Consider the following 13808-nt stretch of genomic DNA (forward strand, 5'->3'; position numbering starts at 1 on the left):
AATAACCGCTAATCGCTAATTGCTAGGTGGTTATAGAGGTTAAGTGGTTAAATGTTTAGCGGTTATAGCGGTCAATGGGCGGTTAAATTACCCCGGCCTTGACACCCCTAAAAGTGAAGTTTAAAAAAAAAAAAAAAACCTATAAATTTTTTAATTATCTGAATTTAATTTTAAATTTCTAACCCGTTGATAAGATTATAAAAAATATATTGTAATTTTTTTTTACAGTATCATATTCCATAAATAATGTTAGAAGTTACTTCAAAACTTTTAAAATTATTATTTAATTAAAATTTAATAGTAATTAACCATGTCCTCAAGAAGTAGATCAATCAACTAGGCTCACGTATAATGAAAAATAGGTCATTAATTCGAATACCCATCCCCTAATTAACCGCAACTTATAATTTTTAGAAATTAAATCATTTTTAATTTTTAAAGGAACAAAAGAAGACTCGCATCCCCACGTAATTACCTACCTTCTTAGAGTATTCTAGTTCTAGAAAATTCAATTCAAGGGGCTTGAACGGTGCTACACGTCACCATTGGGCCTAAAATGCCGAACCAGCAAACCAGAATGTCAGAAAACAGCCATAAAATAACCATTTCTTTCTCTCCTCAAAGCTCGATCTCACAATCCACAATCCTTGAATCCTTGATATCGCCACCCCACTTCAGGTGTTTGTTTTTTTGTCTTTCACGAATTCTCTGCCTCACCAAACAATCTTCTTCTGCAACAAAACTGCGTTGGAGTTTTCCTTCACATCAATGTCCTTCTTCGACAGATTTAAAACCCAGTCTTATGCTCCTTCTGGGCACGGCGGGTCATATGGGCACTCCGGGTTTCCACCCGGGACCCACCCGGATGTGATACGGAGCTTTCAGATGGTGGATAGGGATAGGAGTGGTTTTATTGACGAGAATGAGTTGCAGCAAGCTCTTTCTTCTACGTACCAGAGGTTTTGTCTCCGGACTATCCGCCTCCTCATGTTTCTCTTCAAGAATCCCCACGACCCACTAAGAATTGGTCAGTTTTTCTTCAATTTCATTGTTGCTTCAATTGTCTTGGACATGATTAGAAATTATAGAAAATGAAAAAGGACTAATTTTTTGCAGCTTATAATGATTATCTCCATTTCTCTTGCTGGGTTTTGTTTCTCTAGGGATGTTGATCTTAGTATGAGCATAAATTGATCACATTTCTTTGATTTCTTTTTGAATTGTATGGTAATTGAAAAACTTAGCTGCAGTTCGTATGAACTAAATCTAATCTAACTCTGCATATTTCTCACGTGTAAAAGTGTTTTTGTCTTGTATTTTATTGGCTTTATCAAAGTTGTTTTCCCTTTAATTTTCTCTGACCAGTTAAAAGTGGCTGGCTGCTTTTCCATTCTTTTCGCTTTTAATTGCTTTCAATTTGTTGGAACCGTTTCACATCCGTGATGTGGGTGCGCATATGCTGTTACAGGGTTCAAAGAATTTGCTGCATTATGGAGTTGTCTTGGTCAATGGCGGGTGAGTATTCATATCCCATTTAGAGTTTTTTATTATTATTTTTATTTTTATTTATGTATGAGCAGTTTCCCGTTTGGTTCATGGAAATGATTGGAAAAATAAAGGGGGTATTGCACTAGCCATTTCTCTCTTTTCCTGCTTTCTTTTTGACAATAATAAAAGTTGGTGATCTAAATTTCTAAAAGATGTGAACAGTGAAGCAGCAAATCAATTTCGTTACTTTTATGGGATTTGATATGGAAAGACTAATTGGCTAGATTCACCATCCGCTAATGTGATGCATTACTACAATAATATAGCATCAGAATTTGTACTATCCTTCTAATACCTGCTCATGTAATGATTATATATGCTGCTTCTTAACTGATAATAATTCCCCCTAGAACAAGCCAATAGATGCTCAATGCAAACAAAATTTCAAGAATGTGTAGTGGTGAATTTCTCTTGCTATATAGTGAATCAACAAAACAGTTATCTTGGCTTGATAGCACTACAGTGTTGTAAGGAACACCCTGATGAGAAATTGAGTACAGCACTGCTGATTAAGTAGCCAGAATGCATTGTCAAACCGTTTACTTCAAGCCTTTCTGATCTTATGAAATTCAACACGTATATCGTTATTTGGTGCTTGTTGAATTGAATTGAATTGATGTACTTGCCGTGGCAGGCCATATTTGAGAGATATGATAAAGATAGGAGTGGCAAAATTGACTTATTTGAGCTGAGGGATGCTCTCTATGGCATTGGCTACGCCATCCCGGCTTCTGTTCTCCAAATTCTGATTTCCAAGTATGACAATGGAAGTGGAGGGAGGGTGGAACTCAATTTTGACTGCTTTGTTGAGTAAGGCTTCTAACTAGGATGTTGTGTCCCATGCATTATTATCATTCTTGTGATTATTTTGTGTTGAATTTGCTAGGTGATTGTGTTTCTAATGTTATGTTTGTTGGATATGCAGATGTGGGATGATTGTGAAGGTGAGACTGCAAATTCCTTTTGAGGCCTAAACTCTGACTGCTCATTATCTCCTCACTTCCTCATGTTACTTTACCTGTCAAATTGAATTAATTGGAAGAAATACAATCTAAACTAAAAATGTTCAAAGTTTTTTTATGGGATTTCTGTTGATTGTATGCATATGCACTAGGAGTGTACATGTAGGCGGATATTAATTGCCCGCCGCATCCGCTATCCACACATACAGATGTGGTTAGCAAAAATGCATATGCAGATGGCTGTTTTAGGATTTGAATAACGGCATCTGCATCCGCATCAGCATCTGTATGTACACTCCTAAATTATGCACCATTCTCAATATATTCTTAACTCATGAAAAAAAAAAGAAAAAAAAGAAAAAGAAATAGTAATATTCTTTCTGTCATTACATACCAATCTTGTACCAGACGGCAACATTGGATATGTGCTTCTTCCTCAATATTTCATGTTTATCCGTCTTATGTGTGCTTATGTTCCCGTGATTTCAGGGCTTGACGGAAAAATTTAAAGAGAAGGATCCAAAGTTTACTGGTTCAGCAACGCTTTCTTATGACACATTCATGACAATGGTCCTTCCTTTTCTTGTAACTTATGATTGATTTGTGCTTAGAAAACAAAAATAAACTTATGATTGATATGGTGTGAAATTATTTTTTGATTTAGGTGAGAACTTGTAAATTAAAAGTGAGTTTTGTTGAGCGTTTCTGTGTACATTGATACAAGCCAAACTACCCATTGTGGGTCACCAGATTCACGGTGCAGTTTTTTTAATTAAGATATTTTTTGTAGTTTTATAAATTTTATGAGGGATTTTTACCTATTTATTGTCTGATGTAACCCTAAACCTTAACAGAATGGATTGACATTGCAAATTTTTTAAAATTAGATACACTAAATTAAGAGCTTTGGAACTTTAAAAGGATGATTGTAAGTACCTTGGTCGAAGATCAATCAGCAAGTCAAATATTAAAATATCTAAGCATAATGGTCAGGATCATCAATGCTAGCTGATATCAACTCCAACTAATTGGCGCGACAAAAAAATTGTATCACATCCACAAACTTCCTATGAACTTATCACCCAAATTTTCTTTATATTCGAACCACAAGTATCTGACAATTCAGGGTCCAAATACTCAAAGACAAGCCTGGCAAGGTTCTCCAACATCATCAAAAGGGTAATCTGCTTTAAAACAAGAATGTTTTATAGGTGAAAGTAGATTAACGTGCAAGTCCATAACTTAGAGTAAAAGACACATGAAAAGTCATCATGAACTTAGCAATGGGAGTGGCAATGAGAGAGAGAGAGGGGTAGGAAGGAAAAGGAGGGTTAGTGTGCATGATGGTTGCTGTTGACAACCATCCATTGATGGTTGTCAACATCCTAAGTAGGGTAAAGAGAGAGACCATGAAGAGAGAAAGCGGTTGTGGCCGGGTTAGGCTCTACGCTGTGAAGGTTTCGTGGCATTGCCAATTTTCTTAGTTTAAATTCTAAATAATTTGATAGATCGTATAGTAATGTGAAAGTGAAATCACACCGACAAAAGTTCCTTCCAGTTCCCAATTTGCTTTTACCAAAAATTTATTTTGTTTCTACAAGGAATAAGCGGTTTTGGGAAATGTTCGATTGGTAAGAAACTTTTCATTATAATTATTTAGAAATTAAAAAATCTTATATTTTTAATCTTTATTTGAGTTTCTATAATCATTCCCAACTTTCGGTTTCTTTAATTTTTTTAATTTAACTCATTTCTCTTTTCTGAATAGAATTTTGGTATCTGGTTTTATTATTTTTTATGATTATGTTATAGCCATACTCCTAGTGCTTAAATTTTTTCCCTTACTATGACATTCCTTTTTTTTTTTTTTTCCTGCTTCTTACTTGAAACTTTTTTTTTCTTGTCATTTATGCATCCACTAATTATTATTATTTTTTTTAATTCCTGTCATTTTTAAAAACAAATATGTACATTGCACGGGTTTCAAGCTCGTAATAATATAATTAAAGGGTTCCTAACATCTCATACCCTTAAAGATAACCTTGCCTCAAGGTTGATGATTAGTCGATCTAGGAAATCGAGCTTTTAGGGTAGCAAATGACTCCCAAGTCACATCTTTTTTGGGTGAATGGGCTTACTGAACATAAAAAGGACATTGCAATTTGCTGATAATTTGAAAGGGGGAAGACATTGCTTCAATTGAAAGTTTGAGAAAACATTATAAATTACTTAATAGTTTGAGAGTTTATATATATTTTGTCATTTTTTTTAGTAAGTTACACACCCTGTAAAACTTGAACCGTGGCCTCACCCTTCACCTCCCTATAAAATAAAGGGAGCAAGTTCATAAAACCATTTCATGGCTCCTCAAAATAATGTTGTGACCATGTACGCACTCACATTTGGTTCAACAAAATAGCAAAAGGGTCCCTACATCTAGCCAAAGTAGCTAAATATTTGTTGAGCTGCGACAGTGCTCAGAGCATTGTAACTCAACAATTCATCCATACCTAATGGTAATAATAATAAAATTCCAATATTGTTCTTTCTCTTATTTGAGAATAAGAAAAATAGATAAATAAATAATAATTTAAACGAAAAAGTAAAAGTTGATAACTAAATGCTGGGTCGGATGTAAATGTTTTGAAAAAATGAATATATATATATATATATATAAGCGAGATGTGAATGGTCTTGAGGCTTTTTGTATGAAGAAGAATGCAAGACTTACGAAATATTTAAAAAAAAAAAAAAAACTAAATATATTTTTAAATCAAATGGTTAATATTGTTAACTTATTTAAATTCTAACATTTTTTTTAAAGAAAAAATATCACAGAGAGAGTGGGTCCGATTACTTTTTTGAAGCTGACAAGGCAATAATCCATTGGACGGGAGACTGGGTTAAGTACAGCTCACCGTAGACGAGCAATACTCTTCACTTCCCCAAACCTTAAAACCCTGGTAAGTTTGTATCAGACATTGGAGCAGAAGAAGAAGAAGGGTTCCATGGCGCAGAACGGTAGCATAAGAGGTAGAAGACAGCCGAACATACTAGTGACAGGGACACCCGGGACAGGCAAGACAACGACGTCGTCTTCTCTGGCAGAGGCTACCCAGTTCCGCCACATATGCGTCGGAGATTTGGTGAAGGAGAAGAACCTGCACGACGGCTGGGACATCGAATTCGAGTGCTACCTCATCAACGAAGACCTCGTACTTCCCCACAAACCCATCCCTCTTTCTATTTCATTATACTTTTTTAATATTCGCTACGTTTAAATTCTGTTCTTTATGTTCATATGTTGTCATACATACATAAGTATGTTGATACATTATACATACATGGCAGTCAATTTTTCTTATTGAAGCGAAAAAATAAAAAGAAAAGAAATTTCCATGTTGAGGGTTAGATACTGTAGTTGAAGGAATGTTCGTGGAATAAATGCATTAATAAGATAGTTTTGGGTTTTATTTGGAATGAATTATAAACTTCAAATGAATTGTTGGGTTTGAGTGGGAGGTACTTAAGAAGCATAGTTTTGCGACCACCTTATTCAGAATGTCTTGGTGAGTCAAGAAATTGTATGTTGTGTGTAAAAACAACTAATCTTTGTGAAATTTTTAGAACTACACTGGAATTGCTGCTCGTTTGATGGAGGTATATGTTCATGTGCTTGATGAATTTAATCAAATAGAACATCTGGATATTCTATAGCTTGTTTTGTAATAGTACAGAGAGCATGGATTTCATTTGAATGAAATGAAGTAATATATTTGCTTTCGTCATCCTTCCGTAAATGTTTGAATTTATCTTCTGCATGGTTTATGGTGTTGTACTAGTTGGAGAGATTTTTATTTTTATTTTTTTTTGTAAGTAATTGAAAATATCATTAAAAGTGTAAGGCGCCCGGGTATGCAGGAAGTATACATGAGAAAACAACTTACAAGAAGGAGAAAAGAGAACGAGAAAATTATGATAACTAATCACTAAACCAGTAATAAGAGTTTCTGTCCAAAGATACAAAGTATAAAAAAATAACTTCTATTCTTTAAAACCATAAATGGGCAAGCAATGCGTTAAAATCTCTCCAACCATCCAATTATTGGAGAGATTTTAACGCACTCCTTGCCAATTTATTGTTATCAGGAATGGACATCATTATATGAGTCTCCATGGGTTCTTTGAATGAAACAGGAATATGTAATTGACAACTCATAATGTATGATTAGCCAATGGTCTTCTGGACCAAATGGTGCATATCTTCCCCTAAAATAAGGGGTGGAGTTTGAGGTGTGGCTGAATCCTTTATGTGTGTGATTTCAAGGAAAAAATCGTAATGCATATGATATGTGCATTGTATTGGTGAGATGTCCAATTACAGAGTGCTGATTTTGTAGGTTTGTGATGAGCTTGAGGATTTGATGGAAGGAGGAGGGAACATAGTGGACTACCATGGTTGTGATTTCTTTCCGGAGCGATGGTTTGATCGAGTTGTTGTGCTTCAGACTGACAACTCAGTGTTGTATGATCGCTTGAGTCGGAGGTGGTGCCATCTTTACTTTTTTCCTTGTCACTTGATCTTTGTTTGTGTTTTTTGGTCCCTCTCTCTAATCTTATTGATCTTCAAAAACCATTTATGTGACAGAGGTTACACAGGGTCGAAGCTTACAAACAATATTGAGTGTGAAATCTTTCAAGTTCTGCTTCAAGAGGCAAAAGAAAGTTATCCAGAGGACATTGTGGTGGCATTGAAGAGCGATACCATTGAAGACATTACCAAAAATGTTGAGAGTTTAACAGATTGGGTGAGGAGTTGGCACCCTGCTTCCTAATCATAGCAACACCAATACATCATCAACTCCTCTCTGTCTTGTGTTCCTATACCATGTAATTGTCGTATTTAAGGGCACTAGTCCTTGCTTGAGTAGGTTTCTGTATAAGGATTTTTCTTTCCTATGGTAAATGTTTTGGAGTTTTTATTTCGTTGCAGTGAATAGTGAGTTGGTTTCTCCTCTTTCCATGAAGATTAACTTACAGGATGGTTCATTCTCTTGTATATGAGATAGCTGGTGGGAAAAAAAAAAAAAAGAAAAAAAAGAAAGAATAGAAATAGAAAATAGAAAATGTTAGGGGGAGCTGCATGTATAGAATTTGGATTTTATATTCTTTATCCCTTGATTTATTTATATTCTTTATCCCTTGATTTACTAGCCTGCCCTGGTCACCTAGATGTTGTAGATATGTCGATAGATGGGGTTAAAGTGTGGATTCTGCAGAAAAGCCTGATATTCATTCACTATACTAGAGGATGAAAATTTGATTGAAGATAAACTCTGAATTTAATTTAATTTAATTTAATTTTTTTTTTTTGATGTAATAAGAAGTTTTATTAAAGAGAGAGAAAAACACTGAATTTAATAGTATCAAAGCACAACCTAACTTTTAGGGGAAACTTCACTTTTCTCCCTCTGAATTGTCATTATTTTTGTAATGTCCCCCTAAATAAATCTCATAAATCTATAATTGATTAATCTAGGTTTTTATTTTGAATTTTTTTCCTTTATATTTCGTTTTAACTATATATATGGGAACAAATATTTAACTCGTTTAAGTTTATAAGAACTAAAATTTATGAATTTTTTAATTTATTGGATATGTGGGTTTATGCTATTGAGTAAAACTATGGTTTAAAATGATCTTATGAACATTTGTCATTTTTGATAGCTAATTAGTGAATTAAGAGAAGAAAATAAAATTTATTGTTGATAATCTTTTACAGAATTTTTGAGAAAATTACAAAATAAAATAAATTAAAATAATTGGCGCATAGCGCGGGCTCTAAGCTAGCATCCTCTAACGCGGGCTCTAAGCTAGCATCCTCTAAATTAGGAGTGTATCCAACATATATAGTGGGTTTGAATGTGGATATATGGCTTAGAGTGCACTTCATTATGATTGGGGTGGATCCCCTGCTACACTTAGCATATGGGAACCGAGATGTTTTGTGGGCCATGTCTTCCCAATTCCCAATAATAACAATAACTTTACCTCTTGACCGAGATTTTCAATTTTGAGTATCACAAAAAGAAAATGGGTTGTTGGCAAAGAGGGACAATGTTTGGTATGGTGGTGAGTTAAGTGAGTGTCAACTATCAAGTGAAAGTTTAACTAGAACATACACATGATCAGATATACAGCCTGATTGTTAGGTGATCAAATCTCATATATATTTGAAGTCTCAATCCATAATACAACCCCATTGGCTCCATTTAAAAAGATAAAATTAGGGTCTTCATTCAGACATAACAGTTTACCAAATTAGTGCTTGTCAATGACAAAATTACTTGCACAAGTAATCAGAGTATCGTTAGGTGCACAGAATATTGATTTTGCCTCTTGCAATCCTTGAGTGAGTATCTAGAAACACCCTTCTCGTGCATGCATTTGTTTAAATTGGAGAAGAAGAATACAAGAATAAGGTTGCATTAAAAAGATTCATTAAAATGAATCCAAATCTGAAGTAGTATAAAAATACATGTAGAGAGAGAGAGAGAATACTGCTAAAAGTCTATCCTTCATATACAACAAAAAGCTGTGACTAATACAATCCTATAAGCTGCCCTATAAAATATGCACCAAAATCTCCCTTACTAATTATTAGATTTTTTTTTTCCTTTTGCAAAAGAATTAGTTTACAAGGAGTACTATATATCCCAAATTTTTCTCAAAAAAATTAGTTCTCAAATGATGTGTTACCATCTCATGAGATTTATTATTTTAAGAAGTGTGTTACCAACTCATGGGATAGTGACACATCATTTGATAACCAACTTTTTAGAAGAAAATTTGAGATGTGTCGCACTTCTATTAGTTTATTGTTATTTTTCTAGATGAATTGCCAATTCGGGATATGGCTTATTAATTACTAATTGTATTAGTAAATAGTTTACATGATTAGTGTTCTGCTAATGCATTTCTCGCTGCTGTAATAACTTCAATGTAGAAATAAAAGCTCCATTGATGCTGTTCCCCTGCACAGAAGCAACAATATCTCAATACACATGAACAGAAATAAACCATCACCAACCCTACTTTGAACAAATGAGTAATTAAATGCTGTTGGCCAAGTGTTCAACTTTCAAGATGCAATACGGCTTGAGTCCTTATCAACTGACGGCTACCAGCTTCCATGCATTAAATATTTAGCTGGTTCAACATTCAAGGGGTGTAGGAAGACAACTTTTTTTCTTAGACTGATATTTATTTATTTATTTTTGTCATTTCTGTGACGGGTACTACAGTCTTCGTTATGTCTCTTATAAACCGACGTGGGAGTCCATATGACACTTACTACGTCAGCCACATGAGTTTGTAAAGAGTTGTAGTAAAAGTTATAATACCAAGCATTTTCCTTAGCTAGGAGCTATTAGACCAACTGTTAGAAGGTCTTATGTTAATTCTCCAACACCAGAGGATCAAACTAGCAGAACTCATGTTTTAAAGAAGGGTCTCAAACCACTTTGGTCTGGATGTTCCATGGCATTGGGAGCAAAGAGAGACTAGGTTGATGGATTAGTGAATCATGAACTATTTGAATTGTTGCTAACAGGGGGCAGGTGGTAGCTAGCCAGCCATTGAATTCCCAAGTGGGAACCGTTTATCTTTCAATCTTATCTTCTTTGGCCCATGCTGACGTAGGAATCTTATCACAAGTTGCATGGTCCATGATGTTGAAAGCCACCAGCCTCCCTTGAGGCTGAAGCATTCCCATGTGATGTTACATGTATATAATTTTCAACATAGCTTTCAACAGCAAAGAAAAAGCAAGAATTCTATGGTTAGCTTCTAATCAGGATTATTTTTCCAAACACAGTTTGAAAAGATGCCACCACACCAGCAAATGCCAGCTGCATATTTCAAAGATGTTCTTAGCAGGCAGATTGATCCTGGTTTACTAATATGGCCATTTGCTATTTGTGGTTAACTGAAAGGACCCACATACAATAACGTGTATACTGTTGATGTGAACATACAATTGAAAAGGGATTTCTCTTGCTAAGGATGATGCTAGAATTCTGTTTTGGAAGCAGAGATGAAAGGATACAGACAAAGAGGGAGCCATAATTGAGGCAGAGTTCACAATCAAAGACAAAACTCATGAGGTTTCAGTTTTGGTGATTTGGGAAAAAAATAAGAAAACGGCTGCCGAAAGAAGATATTAATGGCCACTTTTCTGATAGAAGCTCATTTGGACTTTTGTATAGTTGAAGACAAGAGGAATCAATCTTCTTCAGAGAGAGATTTACACGCATCAGTGCAAGTGGCAGATGGGGAGGATGGATCTCCACTACCGTATCCTCAATAAAAAATGCTAGAAAGGAGATTGAATTCATGAATTTGAGAGTTTGACACAACTCTCCTGATCATAAATTTTTTTATGTCAAAGGGTCTATTTGGCTGGACAGCAATACACAGGCTCTACCCTATTGATTCCGTGGGGTTTTTCTACAAAAAGAAATCCCCACATTTCGCATCATATGATTTGAAGTTTTCTTTTCTAAACAGTTCTATTGTGTGAACGACCAGGAGAATCTGAGTACAATATACACAAATTAAAAAGAAGGAAAATGAAAATTTTGTTCTTGGACTGACCTGTCTCCAATTTCTATCCTGACTGGGTGGCAAGCAATGAATGCAATAAAAGGGCATTTTATGAAAGTAAACATGAAAGCTGTAGACCACATATGTCAGGATCTTAAGAGAAGTCAAAAGTAATCTATTTTAATACCTAGAGTAACTTCTCTTGCATTTTAAGGACTCTAGAAATTCCTCTTCTTCCCTTGACCTCCCCCATCCTTTGACTAATTCAATTCATAAGCCAAAGATTAAGCATGCCATAAAGCATACCAGAAAGCAGAAGACAGACAAAGCCTGCAAAATAAAGTACAGAACTTGGCATCAGATGCATCATCTTAGCAAATGGCTTCAATAAATCAGAAAAAGTCCTACAAACTAAATCATGAACATAGAGACAGTAAAGGTGATCCAAATCATGGAGAGAGTAAGTCTTACATGCTTGTTGGATCCTGAAACAACACTTACATTCTTGGTGGGTGTTGAAGCTGGGGAAGTTGGGGAACCCCCCGGGCCCCCCGAGAGAGAACCTTGTAATCCGATGTTGTAAACTGGTGAACCATCAGGATAGTACAGGCCATAGTTCCTCTCTGATGCCGGACCAGGCTTTAAATTCTCATTAAAAAGTGCAAACACATGTATGTCAATTGGAGTTGACGGTTTTGCTGGAGTTCCTTGCTTCTCTGCTATTCTTTGCAACAAATTACCATTATATATCCCTGCATTCTCTGGTGTAGCTCCTAGCTCATCAGCATCCCCCTTTGACGGCCAACCCGTCTCTGAAACTCGAACCTCGATATCGGTATGCCCCATTGCTTTGATTGCAGCATAGACAGCATCAATCTGAGCATACAACATGTTATCATAGTGCAAATTCGTATTTGCGTCAGTTGTCCCTTGGTTTTGCTGAAAAAGCACATACTCTAGCGGCACCTCAATTGGATTACCCTTGTATGCAAAATATGGATAAGCGTTTATTAAGAATGGCGATTTGATCTCGGCATGAAAATTTATAAGGGGTCGGATATATTGAGCAAGATCTTCCTTAAAAACCCCAGCTGATGGAGGAAAGGAGAGGGCTAAAATGTTAAGAGAATGCGCAGTTGTGACAGTAACTTGTTTTTCCAGTCCAAGATCAGCAAGAGCACGATATACTGCTTGCATTGCTGGCAGGAGACTAGCCCTCAGCTGAGTATCATTGCTAATGAATACCTCATTACCCACAAGGATGGAGTTGATTCGAGGAAGGTGGGGTACAACCTTCTGTTCAATCCAATTTTGAGCCTTAACAGGGTCGGCCATGTTTTGAAGATTCTCATTTCCTAGGCCGACAATGAAATCAACATTTGTGTTGGAGAAGGCGAGCAGAACATTTGGATCGGCGTCATATAGTTTCACTCTAGTGATGTTGAGAGATCCAAGGAGGGTGGCAACACGAGGGGGAGAAGGGAGATTGTCGGCAATCTGTCCATAGTTTATTCCCACTCCAAGGCTGCAGATTTTAACAAGTGAATCTGAAACAGAGTAAGAAACAGAGTAAGAAACAGAGTTAATATACATATAGATATCAAAATCTAGGCAAATAGGACACTTTTTGACCAATAGTTTTGATTTAACATCTCAAGATTTAGATGCATCTTGGAATTTTATTTGCTGGGTCCAAGCCCAAATTAAAATTAGTGAAAATATAAAAATTTTTCCAAGAAAACAACTTTTTGTTTTAAGAGATTTATATTGCAAATTTACAATAACAAAAACTTGTTAAAAGTAACTCCAATGTCCCAATTAATGTCAACAACTGAAAAAGATAACGTCTTTTTAACTAAAAGAGCTACATTAATCTCCAGTAGAGTAAATTTTGTTGCCTAAAAGATTTAATACGCATTAAAAGGAAAAGAAAAATGTCAAGAAACCATGCCAATAAGCAATACATCATCAGATCAGAAATATATATTCAGAATACCCAGAAAGAGATAACAAGAACACAACACAACTGACAGAAAATTAACAAAAGAATGTATACCCAATTGCATAAACTGGTGCTCTGCTTGTACTTGTTTGTGTTTCAACCAGAAAAAACGAAAAAGAGATAGAAATAACCCAAGCTAGTTGTATTGCACCCAGATGGGCATACTCTTCAGCAAATAAACATAAAAGACTTAAACTTTAAACCGTTCTTTCTTGTCCTGAACTTTCCCATGAACCAAATGGACTAACATAACAAAGCAGTGAAGAAAAACGAAATAGCAACAAACCTGAAAGAGTGAAAAGCAGCAAGAACACTCGAATGAGAGAGCAGCATGCCATTACTGATCCGATCTTGGGCTTCTACCGCCAACCAAACGGACAAATAAAGCGCACACACACTCTTTTATTTTGTAGCGGATACGTTACCGTAAGTATTGCACCTAACAACGTCCTATGGTTTATATAGAGGCGTTGGAGCGCAAAGTTCCTTTCGGCTTGGCGGGTGGATAATGGATATTTTATTGCGCGTTTCAGATGTTTTTTTTTTTTTTGGCAAACGTGTTGGGTTTGAGTGGTGAATGCATGATATGAACGAGTTACAATTTTTTTTTATTCTAATTCGTTAATTTTGTGTTGAATTCGTATAGTGTTTACCGGTTAAAACGAAAATTATTAATTCTAAATGTCGTATGT

General features: G+C 35.5%; 3 protein-coding genes across 4 annotated transcripts; 2 read left to right on the forward strand and 1 right to left on the reverse strand.

Moving 5' to 3' along the window:
* The first annotated feature begins 527 nt into the window (after positions 1–527).
* On the forward strand, positions 528–3314 carry LOC132163915 (probable calcium-binding protein CML48). Its single transcript, XM_059574291.1, has 5 exons — positions 528–1027; positions 1469–1515; positions 2183–2358; positions 2474–2492; positions 3000–3314. Exons 1-5 carry the CDS (start codon positions 769–771, stop codon positions 3108–3110), a joined length of 612 nt encoding a protein of 203 aa, XP_059430274.1. The 5' UTR covers positions 528–768; the 3' UTR covers positions 3111–3314.
* A 2165-nt stretch (positions 3315–5479) lies between these two features.
* LOC132164052 (adenylate kinase isoenzyme 6 homolog) lies at positions 5480–7527 on the forward strand. Its single transcript, XM_059574461.1, has 3 exons — positions 5480–5725; positions 6911–7056; positions 7159–7527. Exons 1-3 carry the CDS (start codon positions 5519–5521, stop codon positions 7343–7345), a joined length of 540 nt encoding a protein of 179 aa, XP_059430444.1. The 5' UTR covers positions 5480–5518; the 3' UTR covers positions 7346–7527.
* A 1453-nt stretch (positions 7528–8980) lies between these two features.
* On the reverse strand, positions 8981–13565 carry LOC132163492 (glucan endo-1,3-beta-glucosidase 14). 2 transcript variants are annotated; one of them, XM_059573801.1, is made up of 4 exons: positions 13403–13565; positions 11616–12661; positions 11302–11444; positions 8981–9544 (listed from the first exon to the last, which is right to left on the reverse strand). In XM_059573801.1, exons 1-3 carry the CDS (start codon positions 13452–13454, stop codon positions 11385–11387), a joined length of 1158 nt encoding a protein of 385 aa, XP_059429784.1. In that variant the 5' UTR covers positions 13455–13565; the 3' UTR covers positions 8981–9544; positions 11302–11384. The 2 variants fall into 2 exon arrangements, with proteins under 2 accessions (XP_059429784.1, XP_059429783.1); XM_059573800.1 differs by having other exon boundaries at positions 11586–12661.
* Positions 13566–13808: the final 243 nt, after the last annotated feature.

This window comes from Corylus avellana, chromosome ca10, assembly GCF_901000735.1.
Source record: "Corylus avellana chromosome ca10, CavTom2PMs-1.0".
Lineage (NCBI taxonomy): Eukaryota > Viridiplantae > Streptophyta > Magnoliopsida > Fagales > Betulaceae > Corylus > Corylus avellana.